This window comes from Sorex araneus, chromosome 1 (assembly GCF_027595985.1).
Source record: "Sorex araneus isolate mSorAra2 chromosome 1, mSorAra2.pri, whole genome shotgun sequence".
NCBI classification, from domain to species: domain Eukaryota; kingdom Metazoa; phylum Chordata; class Mammalia; order Eulipotyphla; family Soricidae; genus Sorex; species Sorex araneus.
Genome location: NC_073302.1, coordinates 178,573,786 through 178,592,258, shown reverse-complemented (window position 1 = coordinate 178,592,258; position 18,473 = coordinate 178,573,786). Strand labels below are relative to the sequence as shown.

Below are 18,473 nucleotides of genomic sequence, written 5' to 3'. Positions count from 1 at the left end.
TTAAGAAGACTGAATTATGATAGATTTACTGGAGTGTACTACATCAGCAAAAAAGAGATAGAATTCGTATTATATTAATCAATGTACTGGACTTCTGATAAGATTTCCTCTCTATGTAAAATTTGTAAACAAAATTGAGATAGAGAGAACATACTTTAACATAATAATATCTATATTTGATGATACCACTACTAACATCATACTCATGACAAAATACTGAAAACTTTTCTCTGAGATCAAACTCAAGGTATTATGTCCATTCAGTACAGTTCAGTACAATGCTAAAGTTCTAGCAACAGCAATTAGGCAAGGAAAAAAAAAGGAAATTCCAATTGGAGAAAATGAACTAGAACTATTATTATTTTCAGATGACATGATGATAGACATTGCCTTCAGGACTAAACCTACATAGCACTACATGCAAATTCTGTTTATTTTTGAACCACACTGACTGTGGTGTTCAAAGTTTATTCCTGGCTCTGTGCTCAGAGATTACTCCAGTGGTGTCTGGGAAACCCTATAGGATCCTGGGGAGTGAACCCTAGTTGGTCATGCACAAAGCAAGTTCTTTATATGCTGTATTATCTCTGCCTCTCATATGCAAAACTGAACTGAAATTTGACTAAAGAGTGTTAGTCCAAAATATTAAAATAATTCAAAGAAAACATAGTAAGAACCTTATGATATTGCCTTCTGTTGTGTCAAAAGGCACTTTGACTATATTTATGAAGAATGCAAAGCATAATTTAAAAAATGTGATTGGGGGGCTGGAGCAATAATACATTTTGGGCATTAAGTGGGTAAAGTATTCTTGCAAGCTGCCAAGCCAAGTTTTATTTCAGCTCCCCATATGGTCCCCGAACACTGTCAGAAGCCATCCCTGAGTGCAGAGCCAGGAGTTAGAACCCTAAGCACCTCTAGCTTTGGCCCCAAAATAAAAACAAATAAAAAAAGTGATTAGAGACTTGGGATGGCTTACTAGTGTAAGGCTGTGAGTTTGATTTTCAGTACCATCATTTGTCCTACTCTTTGGGACTCCTGGTGTTGCAACAGAAAGTATGTGATTGCTAGCACAGTGTAAACACTGCAACTAAATACTTGTTCAGGGGACACCTGGGCAGGCTCGGGCCGGGGCCAGAGCTCAGGCTCCGGCCGAGATTCGACCCGGGTGGCCATGCCTCTGCACAGCCGCAGGAATGCCGAACGAGCAGGAACCAGAGGCAGCTATAAGACTTGGGGTTCCAGAGAGTGCTTGCAACCATGTATCCAGACTGTGAACTAAGCTTTTGCTCCATGCTGCTCCAGGAAGGGAAATGATTCAATTTCCAACTTTAATCTCCCTGGATTTAATTACTAAAATACAGAAATTGTAAACCGCGCTGCCGCGGACTTTTTATCTCTTCATTCCCATCAGTGGAAAACTCAGTATCAAATATTTCCTTGTATTCTTGGGGGATAAATTCCAACAAAAATAGTGAGTCTGTGTTGAAACTCCAACAACAATAGTGAGTTTTGTGTTGAAATATGGAGTGTAATCAAGGTAAAGAGAAGAGTGAAATTTATCAGCTACCCAGGCGGGGGTGGGGGGTGGGGGTGGGAGGCATACTGGGGTTTTTGGTGGTGGAATATGGGCACTGTTGAAGGGACGGGTGTTTGAACATTGTATAACTGAGACATAAGCCTGAGAACTTTGTAACTTTTCACGTGGTGATTCAATAAAATAAAAAAACAATAAAAAAATTTAAAAAAATAAATACTTGTTCAAATACTGCAACTAAAATGAAACACCAGGAATTTAAAAAAATGGAAAAAGAAAAACTCTAATGGAAAAGAAACGGTTTTTAAATACCAACTCCTCCTATTGAATAGAACATGTTTGTACCAACATTGGACAAAGGGCTGATATCCAAAAATTTAATACCCCATCAAAAAATGGGAAGAGGATCTGAATAGACACTTTACTAAAGAAGAAATGACGATGTATAATCAGTACATGAAAAATTGCTCATTGCTGTTTACTGTCAGGGGAGTTGTAAATTAAAATGAAAATGGAATATTACTTTACGCCCATGAGGATGGACAATGTCAAAGATGTTAAGGACATCAAATGCTCACTGGTGTGAAATAAAAGGGAACTCTCTTTCACAACAGGTAGAAATATAAATTGGTATCATTGTAGAATATTATATCGAGATTTCTTAGAAAAATAAAAATAGGATTTCTATATGATATAGTAGTTTTACTAGTAGGTTTCTAGTAAAATATTATAGAACTACTACTTTGAAAATATATATTTATAAAAAATACAAACACGCTCACACGGAAGGGTGATGAGATGTGTGTTGTTCGCGGGCTCTTGGGTGGTGCTCTCTCTTACTCTCTCTATCTCTCTTTCGCCACTCTCGTTTGGTGCTCTCGAGCCACTGTGTATGGACCGGATTGGGATGCTTCCTCCTTTGTGCTCTGCTTCTGTGTGTGCCGCTGTGCTCTCTGCCTGTCTCTCTATCTCTGACTCTGTTTCTGTAGACTCTCCTCTGGTCTCTTCTGATCTCTCTTCTTCTGACCTCTCTCTGGAGCCCTTCTGCTTCAGCCTCTGGAGCCCTTCTGCTTCTCTCTCTGACTCTGACTTTGACTCTGATTCTCACTGGCTTTGTGCTCCTTCTTTCCCCTGCTTCTGGCTCTGATGATACTCTTTCGCCCTGTGCTCTGCTTGTGTCTTCTTCCTTCTGTGTCCTCTCCCCTGATTCTGTGTCGTCTTTCTCTCTACTTCTCTTACAGTCTTAGTTTATGTAGCAATCACATAGGGTGGTGACACAAAGGTGGGTTGAAAATTAACAAATCAACAAAGAGGGGTAAGATCACTCCTCCAGGAGATTAACAAAGTCTCATCCAAGGAGATGAGATTACTTGGAGATCTGCTTAAGGGCGGGATCCCGTCCAGGGTGTGTTGCTTTCTTCTTTCCTCAGCTAGTATCACTGTATCATTGTCATCCCGTTGCTCATCTATTTGCTCGAGCGGGCACCAGTAACGTCTCCATTGTGAGTCTTGCTGTTACTGTTTTTGACATATCGAATATGCCACGGGGAGCTTGCCAGGCTCTGCCATGAGGGTGGGATACTCTCAGTCGTTTGCCAGGCTGTCTGAGAGGGACAGAGGAATCGAACCCGGGTCAGCCGTGTTCAAGGCAAACGCCCTATCTGCTGTTGTATATACTGGTCTATTTTTAGCATGGGCCTTATTACATCAGTGGTCAGCATTAGATGGCAGGTACCAGTCACAGTTAGGGGTTCTTTCCAAGAGGGGTGCAGTGACCCTTCGTGACTGGCCAGATCCAACTGCCCAGTTTCTTGTCTAGCTGAATCACTCAATTGAGAGTTTACCAGAAACTGCAAGTCCTGCCTCGGAGAAACAGAAACTGAAGCCCAGTTGAGACTTAATGTTAGCTGCATCTTGTCCTGGCATCAGTTTCCCCCTCACACAGGCATCACTAGAAATGCGGTGACTGTTCTAGCAAGCTTGAAACTTGGGGACTCTGGGGCAAGGGTTGTGGCTCAGATAGAGGGAACAGGCCTTGTGTGCGGGAGATTGTGGGTCCCATTCCCAACACCATCAGGTATGCCCTGGGTTTTAGCACTGCCAGGAGTCCCGCTATCCCACAGAGTGGAAACACGGTGGCTGTATATGCAAATGACTCCAATATCTGTAGTTAAAGCAAAGCTCAGAGCATCTACTTGCAATTCACGGTGAGGTTGGGTTCCTGTTCCTCAGCTAGTAATCCACTTAATTAGTTGTAGTAAATTTACTTCTAGTATTTCTAGCAATGTTATTCTGTATGAGCACAGTAAGAGATATATCAGACTTAAAGTTTGGTTCTTCCTGAGGACATCTCACTGTATATTCCAGACCACAGTCCTCAGGTCAGGTTAGTCTTCCTAACCCCAGCAGGGTCCTACTCTTATCGTTACTTTTGGATCATGACAGCATTTGTCTATGACCATGCTCTCAACTTATAGGTCAGTATTGTGGCGCTTTGGCCTGGCCCATTTTGATGCCAGTGTAGCTCACAACTTGCCCTGGGTCCATTCTGTCTCTCATCGGGACCTTCCTTTTTGGGTGCTAGGAACTAAGGGCAACTCAGTTGAGAAAGCAGATGCCCAAGAGTAAATATTTTTGGAGCCAATCAGCTCCCAGGTTACAATGCATAATATTAACTGTCTTCCTGTGTCCATACAGAAAGGATATTGCTTTAAGGTAAACTTAAGTTCCCTGTGGCAAGGCTAAAAGGACAAATCCAATGTTATCCTACATATATTCACATTAATGTTCATTACATCACTGTTTACAATACCTAAATTCTGGAGACAAATCAAGACACCCAATGATATTTGGGTGGATAAAGAAGATTGATAGATAGTAGATAAAAGCATGTAGAAATATATACTAGAATACTGTTGTTGATTACAATAAAGAATTCTTGCCATGTCTTTCTCGGTCTTTGCTGGTGCAAGGGATTGAACCCAGGGTCCAAAATAGAAAAGAGTTGTCCTGTACCTTTGTTTCATATCCCATTCTGAAGTCTTGCCTTTTCGGTAGCATGAATAAAACTGAAGGGAAACAGGTTAAGCAAAATAAATCAGAAAAAAATAAGACCAATACAGATCATCTCCTTCAAATGTGATAAAGAAACAAAACAAGGGAAAAGGTAATGTTCAATAAATACAAGAATCAGAACACTGAAATAAAGTCACCAAATGGGAGTGAGTGTGTGTGTGTGTGTGTGTGTGTGTGTGTGTGTGTGTGTGTGTGTGTGTGTGTGTATGTGTGTGGTGAGTTGGAACTGAGGTGGAGGTGAAAGCATGACTGTAAAGGGTCCATTGGTCCTGGGAGAAATATATTGTATATTGGTGGTGCTATAAAGTGGTAGCATTTCTCCCCTAAATCATGTATAAACACTTTTTAGACCATTGTTACCCCAATAAAGAGTAAATAAAAACAAAATAAATGTAACCAGTTTTTCTCTTTCATATTGGTATGTGATTGGAGGTTGCTGTGAAATCCCATTTCAATATATGTGATATTATTTAGGTAGTGAGTAAGCACTATGCTGTTGTCTAAACTGGCATGATCTCTTGGCAGCTTTATTGTATGGCTCTTCATTGTGTCAGCTCCTCATCCTTTCACCAAACCTTTATTCCTATCACATTGCCTTTCAAGTATATTCAAGTATAGAACACCCTGAAAAGATATTTTCTAAATGCTGTTATTTATGATATGTGCATGCCTGTTATCTACATTTCCCCCCAGCTCATTTAAGATCTGTAAAGTTTTCTTAAGGAATGGTATTAAAATTGGAGGAAAATTCTTCTTCTTTTATCTCATTCTTTATGTAGGTTAAAGTGATTGATGATATGATTCTCTGTGAAAGGTTACATTAATTTTTAACAATAAAAGAATTTTTATTTTTTAACAATATTTTTAAATTTTTTAACAATTTTTTGTTAAAAATTGTTAAAAATTTAAGAATTTTTTAACAATATTTCTGTGAATTTTTTAACAATATTTCTGTGAATGTCAATACTGGCAACTTCTCAAAATTAATAATGATTATGAACAAAGAAAATATTTGTTTTTCATGGCTAGAGTTTTCTTGGACTTTCCAAAATCTTGGTAAAACATTAGATATTACAAATGATTAACATGTGTATTTAATGAATGAGTGAAGGAAGACAATTTTTAGGAGATATTGGGGCATTTTTAGAATAATAGAACCCATCTGTGCTTTCATATTGAACATCTAGGGAGTTTATAAAATGCTATGCCAGGGATTTCCCTCAAGCAAATTGCTTTATTTTCTGAGAAAATATCTAGGAACTAGAATTTTTATAAACTTGTTAGATTTTATTGTGCATCCTGCATTCAATATCTGTGCTACAGTGGAATAAAATTATCATAGGGAAACTTGTTATTTTTGAGGTATCTATGCCAATTTTCAGTGGCTTTTTGGACTCAAAATGGTTAATATACTGATTCTCAGAGTGATTATTATTATTTTTCCTGATCCAATATTTAATAACGGGCTCTTTTCTTTTCTTTTCCTTTCTTTTCTTTTCTTTTTTTGTCTTTTCTTCTCTTTTCTTTTTTCTTTACTTTTCTTCTTTAATTTTATTAATGAACTGTGATAGTTGAATTGTAGAAATATAATATTTCAACACCACTCCTATCACCAGTACCAATTATCTTCCACCAGTGTTCTCATAATCCCAAACCCCACTGCAACCTGCACCTGTCAACTTGACAGGCATTTTACAAAGTTTCAGTGGTTCTCCTATTCAAATAGTAACTGAAAGTTCTTGTTATAGCAGTTCGGCAAGGCCATCTAGATAGGAAAGGAAGAGCTTAAGCTATCACTGTTTGTGGATAACATGATACTATACTATGAAAATCCTGAAGACTCTACAAAAAGATCCTAGAAATGATAGTTTGTATAGTAAAGTGGCAATCTACAAAATCAACACCCAAAAGTCTATGGCTTTCCTAATAATGAAAGAGAATAAAGAGATTAAAAAAAAATCCCATTCACAATAGTACCTCAGAAAATCAAGTACCTCAAGATCAGCTTAACTAAAGAGGTGAGGTACCTATACAAGGAAAATTACAAATTACTACTTCAAGAAATAAATGAAGACACTAGGAAATGGAGACACATTTCCTGCTCATGGATAGGGAGAATGAACATTGTCAAAATGGTAATACTCCCCAAAGTAATATACAAATTTAATGTGGTCTTCTCAGTATACCCATGAAATTTTTCAAATAAATAGACAAAACACTCCTGAAATTCATACCAACTGTAGCACAGTAGCACTGTCCTCCCATTGTTCATTGATATGCTCCAGTGGACACTAGTAACAGTAGTGTCTCCATTGTGAGACTTGTTACTGTTTTGTTTTTTTTTTAAATTTTATTGAATCACCATGTGGAGGGTTACATAGTTCTCAGGATTATGTCAGTTATACAATACTCAAACACCCTTCCCTTCACCAGTGCCCATATTCCATCATCAACACCCCCAGTATACCCGCCGCCCCCTCCCACCTCCCCAGCCCCCACCCTTGTAAGTGATAAGTTTCACTTCATTTACGCTTTATCTCGATTACATTCCATGTTTCAACACACAACTCACTACCGTTGCTGGGGTTTCCCCCAAAAAAGAAAAAGACAGTCCTATTGCCAAGGAGGCATTTGATAGTTCTCCATTGCTAAGAATATAGAGATATTAAGTCCCGCTGTTTGTTACATAACTTTTCTTTTTCCCCCCTTGCCCCGCGCTACCGAGTTCATGCCTGTTTAGTAATCACCACGCTGTCTGACAAAGGGAAAAAAACCGAAAAGGATGGTTATTTCCCGTCATCAGCCCCCTGGGGTCTCCCGTGCGCGCGTCCAATTTCAGCTGGCTCGGAGTCTCCATTTTGCGCTCAGAAAGCCATGGACCCTGCGCTGTGCTCGAGAGGAAGGGGTTGAGAGAGAGAGGTTAAAAGAATTGGGAAATGCCCGGTTTCCACAGTCGCAGCCCGCCGTGGGGTCTCCGATCCCGTGCCGGAGTTAGTTCAGTGGGCTGCTTGGAGTCCAAGGGCGCTCTTTTGGGCTCTTCCATCATGCTTGATCCGCAGCTGGACCAGAAGGCTTGCTACTGTTTTTGGCATATCAGATGTGCCATGGGTAGCTTGTCAGGCTCTGCTGTGCGGGCGGGATACTCTTGGTAGCTTGCTGGGCTCTCCGATAGGGATGGAGGAATCGAACCCTGGTCTGTCACATGTCAGGAAAATTTTCTATCCGTGTGCTTTCGTTCCAGTCCTGAAATTCATACGGCATAATAAATCCCCATGAATAGCTAAAGCAGTCCTTGGGAAAAAGAAGGTGGGTGGCATCATTTTTCCAACTTCAGACTGTACTACAAAGCTGTAGTAATTAAATAGCATGGTATTGGACTAGAAACAGACCCAGAGATCAATGGAACAGAGTTGAATATTGTATTACAGACTTTCAAATATATGACCACTTAATCTTTGATAAGGAGTAAGAAATGTGAAGTGGAACAAGGAAAGCCTCTTCAACAAGTGGTGCTGGGAAGACTGGATAACAACCTGCCAAAAAAAAACAAAAAAACAAAAAACCAGAAATCAGACCTCTGTCTAATGCCAGGCACAAAAGTCAGATCAAAGTGGATTAAAGACCTCAATATCAGACATGAATCTATAAGGTACATGGAGGAAAATGTAGGTAAAACCCTCCATGACATTGAAGCAAAAGGCATCTTTAAGGATGATACACTACTGACCATGCAAGTGAAAACAAACATAAACCAATGGGATTACATTAAACTAAGAAACTTTTGCACCTCAAAAGATACAGTGACCAAAATAAATAGAACCCACGGAATGGGAAAGAATATTTATTCAGTACCCATCAGATAAGAGGTTATTATCCAGGATATACAAGACATTAGTAGAAATGTACAAGATAAACAATTCCAACTCCATGAAAAATGGGGAGAAGAAATGAACAGAAACTTCCTCAAAAAAAAATACAAATGGCCAAAAGGCACATGAAAAAGCTCTACATCATTAATCATCAGGGAAATGCAGATCAAAACCAACAATGAGATACCATCTTATACCACAGAGATTGGGACAGACCAAAAAGAACAAAAGCAACCAGTGCTGGTGCGGATGCAGGAGAAATGGAGTCTCATTTGTTGTTGGTGAGAGTGTTGTCTGGTCCAGCCTTTCTGGAAAACAATGTGGACATTCCTTAAAAAATCAGAAATTGAGCTTCCATATGACCCAGCAATACCACTTCTGGAAATATATCCCGTTAGTGCAAAAAAGCACAGTAGAAGTGTCATCTGCACCTGTATGTTCATTGCAGCACTATTCACCATATTCATAATCTGGAAACAACCCGATTGCCCGAGAACAGATGACTGGATAAGGAAACTGTGGTACATCTACACAATACTATGTATGTGTATATATACACATATTATGTGTATATATGTATACACATAGTATAGAATACTATGCAGCTGTTGTTACTATACAAAAGCTGTTAGGAAAGATGAAATCATTAAATTTACTTATAAGTAGACGGCATGGAGAGTATCATGCTGAGTGAAATGAATTAGAAAGAGAGGGACATACGTAGAATCACTACACTCATTTGTGGAATATAAAATAATGTAATATCATTGGTTTATCATTTCTCCCGTAGGGTGCTTAGGTTTATTGTGTTACATCTGTCACAGTGTTCCCGAGGCACTCTCATTCCTTTGTGTTTATTTTAACCTCTTCTCTGTGTTCTCTTCCCCAACCAGTTAATCACCATTTCCCCCTAAGCAGTACCTGTTACTTGTAAAGGTCAAATTCCTCAGAAATCTCTGATTTTGTATTAGTTTGTGAAATATTGCTTCTCTCCTTCTCTTATGTCCTTTTCCATAGTTTACTTTAAAGCAATGTCTTTTTTTGTATAGATACAGGAAGACAGTTAATGCTGTTCTTTTGTAACTTGGGAGTTAAGTGACTCCCAATATATTCACTCCTGGGCACTATTTTCTAAGCTTAAGCCTTAGTTGCCCTTAGTTCCTAGCACCCCAAAAGCAGGGTCTTGATGAGGGACTGGATGGACCCAGGGCAAGCTGTGATCTACCCTGGCATCAAGATGAGCCAGGCCAAGAGCCATAATACTTAAGTATAAGTTAAGAGCATGTTCGTGGACAAATTCTATCATGACCCAAAGAGAGGTGACTGGACAAGGACCCTGTAAAGATCAGAAAGGGCTAGTTTGGTCTGAGGACTATAGTCTGGCATCTATAGTGTTATGTCCCCAGGAGAGCCATCCTACAAGCTTAATGTATCTCTTAGTGTGTCCATGCAAAATGACCAATATTATTAAGAATAGAATTGAGATGAATGTTTAAATGGTTGTTGGACTATGGAAAGGAGAAACACACCCCTAGCTGCTGTTTCACCCAGAATGGATCTCCTCACTGCAGGAGATCTTTGCCTTATCTTAGAAGAGCTTCTCTCAGAAGGAAGGGCTTTCATGTTTATTGTGCTACCTCACCAAGTGAAGTTGCTACCCCAAATTCTTGGAGGTTGGTCCCTAGACCTAGACTGTGAGATACAGCTCAGAGAGGCTAGCATGATGGACAGGAAGAGACAAGAATGAGGGGCAGTGTGAGACTGGAATGGGGAGCTTAGTGAGAATGGAACAGGCTTGTGGGGAGAATGGAATAGATGGCAACTGATCACCAACCATCCTAATGGCCCTGTTCTCTCCTTCCTATGTTTGTTTTCTGCTGCTGCAGGCCAAGGTGAGAAAGTGGCACATGGCCACCAAATGCACATGGCAGGCTAGAGAGACCGCCACCACCACCTTACACATTTATTTTGTGATTACACAGTATAAGACTAACACCCACTGACAGTAGAGACAAGGCCCAGGAAGATTACTCTATGGTTGTCAACCTGCCTCATGAGCCGGTGGAGAAGGCAGCTGGGAAAGAGAAGGGGTCATTAAGTCAATGATGGTTGGGGGGATTCCTCCGGATGAGAGATATATGCTGAAAGTAGATAAAGGACCAAAACATCATGGCCACTCAGTGTCTTTATTGCAAACCTTAATGCCCAAAAGTAGAGAGAGTAAGAGGGAAATTGTCTGCCATAGTGTACGGGGGAGGGTTGAGATAGGGGGAGGGATATTGGGGACTTTGGTGGTGAAAAATGTACACTGGTGGAGGGACAAGTGTTTGATCACTTTATGTCTGAAAGTCAAACATGGAAACTTTGTAACTATCTCTCCATGATTCAAAAACAAAACAACAAAAAAACAAAAAACAAATTTTCAGTGGTTTCAGCTTAGATATCATGTTTTCAGTTTTGTTGAGTTTGTGTTTTGGTTATATGGCTATATCACTTACACATGTCATGTGTATAAATAAAGCCCTGGTGCCTGTTCACCCATTATGTAAGTGGTGGTGATGATGATGATGATGATGATGATGATGATGATGATGATGATGATGATTTGAGTTTGGGACCATACCTGGCTATGCTCTGGACTTACTTGTAGCTCTGTGATCTGGCATCTCTCTTAGCTGTGAACATGGCATGATATGGCAAGGGATTAAATTGAGTCGGCTGCTTGCAAGTTAGGCACCTTGCCCACTGTACTCTCTCTTAAGCTCTATTTTTCACATTTAAAGAATGTCTTTTGGTTAAATTTTGTAGAGGATATTTGTTATTCACATTGTCTGGAATTATTGAGGAAAAATTAGTACTTTCACAATATTCTAACTGTATCTCTTTTTACTTTTTCCCTTTTGGTTTTTGAGCCACTGGCCAGCTGTGCTCCAGGCCTGCTTCTGGCTCTGCACGCAGGAAACTCTCTTGTCAGGGCCTGGGAGACTACAAGGGGTGCTGAATCACATCAGGATGGTGCAGTTGTACTGTCTCTCCAGACCTGGGACTTCTTTTGTTATTCTATTTTATTTATTGTTTATCACACATCTTGACTTACAAAGTATTTGAAGTTTGAGTGTAGTGATAATGAAGAAACAAGTTACTAAAAACTAAGGGATACAGCAAAAGCAGTACATAGGCCTACTTAAGGAAAGAAGATAGAGATAAAGTCACCAACCTAAATGCACACCTTAAATGTCTGGACAACCAACAACAAATGAATACAAAGGCTAGTAGAAGGAAAGAAATAATAAAAATCAGAGCAGAAATCAAGAATATGGAAACCAGTAAAGCAATACAAAGAATCAATGCAACTTGGAGCTAGTTTTTCAAAATAATAAAAAATATAGATAAACTGATAGCTAGACTTATGAGGAAAAAAGGAAAAGTGCTCAAATAAATCATATCAGAAACAGACGGGGAGGAATTACAACAGATCCCCAAGAAATATATATATACATATATATTTTAATTTGCTAGTCAAATTTTGTTATTTCTTTAGCTTCCTGAATGTAAACATAAGGTGTTATTTTTATTAGCAGGATGTTATTCATAAATTTTGTAATTTTTATTTTCTGTTGTATTGCATAATTTTTTTTGAAATAAATTCTGAGATTCTGTGGTTATTGCACCACTATAATTTATATACAAACCAGGGTTGCTACCTGCCTGTTTTCAGATTTGAAGAAATTCTAATGCTGTGTTTATAAATAAGAATGTTAGCACACTTGTCTATCAAATATGTTCCAGAAAATATTTTATGATACTTTATTTACCAACTACATTTATAAAGGCAAATAGAAGACTTTATCCAATTAGTCATATATTTTTCATTTTGTTTTTATAAATTCAATCAATCCATCAATCACGAAATCCCGTTAATCATCGATTTCTTGAGTAGGCTCAGTAACCTCTCCATTCCTCCTTTCCCTGAGATCTTAGAAATCTCTCTCAACTCGGCCCTCCCAATGATGTCACACTGGAGGCTCTTTCAGGGTCAGGGGAATAAGATCCAGCTTGTTACTGGCTTTAGCACATGAATACACCATGGGAAGCTTGCAGGGCTGTCCCATGTGGGCAGAAAACTCTCAGAAGCTTTCCAGTTTCTCCCAGAGGGAGAAGTAGGCTACAAGATATCGGCCATGAGCTTCTGGGAACTTGCTTTTAAGTCTCTGAATGTTGGCTGTTGATGGGATTACACACACCTGGGTTCCTCTGCCAGTACCTTCATGCGTGAGGCCTGTCCGGACCTGTGGAGAGGGGCCTGGAGCATGGCTGTGGCTAGGTTCCAGTGGCCTTCTGCCACTGGGAGCTCTGCTCGGGGTGGGGAGGGAAGCTGGAGCCCATCCCCTCCGAGGGGCCCCTGGTAAGACAGCCAGGAGTGCGGGCAAGAGACTTTCTTTTATAGATTCAATAAGTTAATTTAAAGTTGCATGGTTGATTATGTATGGTAGGGGCTTCTCAGTAGAAGAAAACTATTTCAATTGTTTCTGGTACCAAACTCTTTAGACTGCAGAGTGTGCACCACTTAGGAGTTTAGGTGATTTGATTTAGATTTGAATTTGAGGTTGTTTCATATTCTCAGTAGCTACTCTCCTTCTCATCCAACATCTGTCCCATGTCTGTCTCTGTTTTGGGTTTCCATTCTTTGCCAAATACTGGAAGAAATACTATATTTATTGATTTTTAAATTTCAGTATATTAAATTGCATATGAAAATAATTACTCTCATTTAACTGCTGTGTTATTAAAAATTTAGATCCCTTAATTTTCTTCATCAAAATGACATGAAAATAGTTTAATAAGAACATTAAGTTGTTATATGGTTTTGGCATTTTTTTTTTCTTTTTGGGTTACACCCGTCGATGCTCAGGGGTTACTTCTTGCTCTGCACTTAGGTGGTGCTCAGGGGACCATATGGTTGCTGGGAAAGGATATGGGAAAGGATATTCACTGAATACCCTTCTGATGAAGAGTTAGTATGAAGAATATACGAGACATTGGTTGAACTCTGCAAGATGAAAATATCCATTCCCATCAGAAATGGGGCAATGTAATGAATTTTGTCATTTACTGCAACTGTTATAGAATATCAAATTATCCTGTGGTTTTATGTGTTTGTGTATGTGTGGTATATATAGATATACTTTATTGCACCAAGTATAACAAAAGAAATCACAACAGGTAATAATTTATTTTAAAATTAAATTTCATTACATCTCCAAAAAATTAAAGTTTCTGGAAACAAAAAATTATTGTGAAGGGAAAAGAAATATTTTATTATTAGTGCCTACTAGACTTTTGATGTAGCATGCTTGCTAAATTTCATTATTTTACTTCTGGTTAATTGAGAATGGTATGTAAATAATCTGTTTTATTAAAACAGAAAATATGTTTTATAAAAAATTATAATATCAAATTTGCAATGTATTTTATCATAGTTACATGTTGGATGACATTGGGTTGTCCTTGCTCTTCCCACAGGGAGCTTAGATTTATTGAATTACTCCCAAAACAGTGTCCCTGTGGCACACCCAATTCCATCAAGCACTAATAATCCTATATTGCTTTTCTCTTTCCTTTTTATCATTTTCATGAAAATCAATGAAATTTTCTTTATGTATAGACACAGGAAGACAATTGATGCTATGCTCTTGTAACATGGGAATTAATTGACTATGAAATAATATTTACTCCTAGGCATTTGTCACATTTACCTGGCTTAAATTTCAGTTGCCCTTACTTCCTAACACCCCCCACCCCCCGAAAAGGAGGATCCTGACGAAGGGATTGGTTGGACCCAGGGCAAGCCGTAAGCTACCCTGGCATTGAAAGGAGACAAGATAAGTGCCATAAGAAGTATAATACATTAAGAACATGGTCATGGACAAACTGTGTCATGACCCCCAAAAAAGTAACTGAATAAGAACCCCGCTGGCATTAGGAAAGAGTCACCTTGCCTGAGGACTATAGTCAGGAATATATAGTGAGATGTCCTCAGGAAGTGCGAACCTTTAAGTTTAGTAATATATCTCTTATTGTGTCATAGAAAATGACTAGAAATATTAGCAGTGCACTGTAGCACTGCCATCCTGATTTTCATCAGTTTGCTTGAGTGGGCACCAGTAATGTCTCCATTGTGAGAATCCCACTTGGCCATGGTATATGATCTCTTTGATTTGTAGTTGGAGCCTTTCTGTTAGTATTTTGGGGATCTTGGCACTTATTAAGGATATCAGTCTATAATTTTTTTTGTGCTGTCTCTGTCTGCTTTTGGTATAAGGGTAATCCTTCATAGAAACTGTTGAGAAGTATTTTTGTTTCTCTGATTTCCTTAAAGATCCTAAAAAGCATTGCCAGCTCTACTTGAAAGGTTTGAAACAACTTGCTAGTTCTTTCTAGACCTGTGTTTCATTTTGGGAGGAGACTTTTGATTACCATTTAAATGCATCTCTTCCATTTCTTCTTTCAAACCAAGTATTTTCTTTCTGAGTTTTAGTCTCATTGATCTACTATGTGGTAACAGAGCAATGCTGAAGACTCCCAACTATTGTGCTCCCAATCATGTCTTCCTTCAAGTATTAGTAGTAGTTGTATGAGACATGTTGCTGGTCCCTTGTTAGGTTTATATATGTTTAAGTGTATGAGTTCTTCCTGATGTATTTATACCTTGATCATTTTGAAGTGACCCTCCGTGTCTCTTACAAGTTTCTAAATTCTGAAGTTGTTGTCTGATGAAGTATTGTACCCTGACCTATTTTGTGGGTGTTATTTGTTTGAAATATTGTCTTCCATCTTGAAATAGATTACTGTCAGTTTAAATTACCATAAAATTAAGAATCACTTTATTTGCCTTAAAATGGGAATGAATAATAATAATTCTACTCATTCATGGCTTGCTCCTCCCCAGCGCCTCCTCCTGTGTCATGGCTCACCCTTTTATGTTTGGGAACTGTTGGCTGTCCAACGTAAGTTCCCACCTTTGGAAGAGGACTGATAGTAGTGAATTCCAGACTCTCAAATACTGTTAGACAGACTGACTTCTATAAGTTCAGTCAACTATTCGAACAGTTATTACTATACCTGGATTACTTATGAGCAAATTCAGGGAACACAGGCATCTTGATAAAATGATAAAACATGATGTAAATACACAATTGTGTGAAAACAAAAGCTATATAATGACTTTTCCTAGGATATAACAGGTATTTAATTTAATCCATCGTTCAAACCCCTGCCCCCCAACATTAGTTTGTTTCTGCTTCTCTTTTTCTCTCTAGAACAATACTACCCGGGAATATTATTGTGATTACTGAAATGTTCTTTTCTCCTCTCTCTAGTGTGATTGGTCACATATTTAGCATTTGAAATATGAATTATGCAACTAAAGAATTGAAGTTTTACTGTTATTTAATGTATGTAATTCAAATTAAATTACATATGACTATTGGTTTTGGATATTGTAAACTTAGATGTATGAAGGCTTTTGCAGGTATGTATAAAATGAGTGAAACTTGATAATTGTATCATTGATAAAAAGAAAATTTCATTCTAGGTTGAAAACTTTAGGAGAAGAAATTGTGCAGACACAGCAATTGCTTTTGCAAAAGGAAGAGGCTGTCTTGGAGCTGGAGAAGAGAATTGAGGAGTCTTCTAAGACATATGAAAAAAAGTCTGAGTAAGTAATGCAAAAGTAATTTGAAAGAAGATAGTTTATTGGTGGGATTTTACCAAACAACTTCATATCAGGTTATTATAGCTGTAAAAATACCTAGACATTGTAATTTTATTTTTAAGTGATTCAACTACAAGTAAAACCTTGTAGTTGAATCACTCTAAGATCTGGTTCTGGGCTTGAAGAGGGAGCACAGCTAACTGGAGTGCTGGCTTTGCATGTAGGTACTTTCAGCCCCAGTCCATGGTCCCCCGAACATCAAGCTGGAACACTCCCTATGCAGCCCCCAAATAAAAAAGAATCTTTTTTTTCCCAATACAGTGTATACATCATATGTTTTAGTGATTTAATGGTTTGAACTATTTTCTGAATATCTACTTCTTCCCCCCTAACCTTATTTAAACACTGTGGTTTACAAAGTTATTCATGATATTTGTTACAGCATTCAATATGCCAACAGCAATCCCACCACAACTGTCACCTTCCCTAAATCCTTGTCTCATTTTCCCAACCACCCCTAAAGCCTGCCCCTGTGGCAGGCCCACGACAATTTATTTGACATTACTTGTTTTTATTAAATGGCTAACAGTGATCAAAAAATCATTTCTGTAGTCAAAATGTCATGAAAATTGTTCTATCTCACCATCGGGACATTAAGTCCCTGTATGAGGGTTTACTAAGCCAGTATTGAAAGTTAAGCCTTCTGTGTTAAGTGCTTTTGATGGTCAACATTAGTTGGCTTCTGTGTCATCCAGTTTGGTTTGCTGCTACTGGGATGTCAGTGTAGTAGAATTTGGATGTTGCACCGCATTTGTGGCTGTGTGCTCCAGAAAACTCAGAATATTTATTGGGCAGTTATCTGGGTAGCTAAATTTAACTAGACGTGACTACCATGTCTTCTGGAAGTAAAGGGATGTGGGGGAAGGTTTCCCACTCTGACTCTGAGAAGGTCTGGAGTTTTCAGCCACAGAGACCCGTGTACCTGCAATTTTTGTCAGATTAGGTTCTCAGTGGTGCTCAGTCCTGTGGCTGTGAAGCCCTGCTGAGGCATGAAAATGCCTTTGGTGTTGAGGGACAGCTGCTTGGGGTCGGGGCAGCACCCAGCCAAATAATGCCCTTCAAATTAGTTATTTCCCTATGAAAACTGTGAATTTCTTTCCATTTTTCCTCCTTGTTCTCCTCCTCTTTTTTCCAGTAAAGTGCTCTACCAGATATGCCAGCTGTCTTTGCCTTTGCTTTTATATATATGTTTTTAAACTCTGATGTTTGACTCTCTTCACTAGATAATGAGATTCATGTTCTTCTCCTATTTATATTTATCAATAAGTATGGGAGTAGAAGAGAGTGGCTCCTGGGGAATTGGGGGTAGATAAATGGGAAGTAGTGCTTTTTATTTTCCTTTTTGGGTTACATCAGCAATGCTCAGGGGATACTCCTGGCTTTGCACTCCTGGTGGTTCTGGGGACTATATGGGATAGTGGGAGTTGAACTCATGTCTATATGTGCAAGGCAAACTCCCTACCACACTGCACTGTTGCTCTGGCCCCAGGAAGTAATGCTTTTAATTTTTCATTCTATTCTGTGTTTTATGCTTGATCTTTTATGTAGCAGAACTCACTGAATATTAGTTTTTTTATGTCTTCCTCAGAATTTATCGTATTTTACTCTTAGAAGTTAGTAATTTTGATTAACTTGCTTAAAATTGTATACCTAGGCGATAGTAGAAAATACACAAACTCTACACAAATATAACATTTTCTTGATTTTATACTTTGAGTATAACATTTTCTTGGTTCTTGATTTTTTGATTCTTGATTAAATGTTGAGTTTAACCTTTTCTTGATTATAACATTTTCTTGATTTTCATCTTACTCTTAAGAGAATAAGTTAAAAGGGATAAGGATTGCAGGTAATTCAGGGGCAGAGTTCTGTTTAATTCAAGTTCTCTTAAGCTTTTGTTGCCAAGAAGTTTTTATTGTTAGCTTCAGGACATAATCTTGAAATGTTAAGTATATTTATATAATCAGTCATTGTGAAATCTCATTAAGTCAGATATTGGTAGGGTTGATGTTTGCCTTTGAATTATATATTCAAATTTTTTGCTAAGCAAATAGTCTAAAAAGAGATTCTAAGGAAAATCTTTTCACTTCAATTTCTTAATACTTCTAAAGCATTTCTTTTTCTGTGTGTCTGAGTATCTCTATATAAATACATTTATATATTTAAAGCAACTCAACTATCTTATTTTAAATCTTTCACAAGTTTTAAGAAACTGTGC

At 38.3% G+C, this 18,473-nt stretch overlaps 1 protein-coding gene across 1 annotated transcript in view; it reads left to right on the top strand.

Annotated features, from left to right (window-relative positions):
* Positions 1 to 18,473, top strand: part of FER (FER tyrosine kinase) — a 445,847-nt gene that overhangs the window by 133,646 nt on the left and 293,728 nt on the right. Inside the window, exon 9 of the mRNA XM_055144946.1 lies at positions 16,076 to 16,198. Coding sequence (XP_055000921.1) covers positions 16,076 to 16,198 — 123 coding nt within the window. The remainder of the gene's footprint in view (positions 1 to 16,075; positions 16,199 to 18,473) is intronic.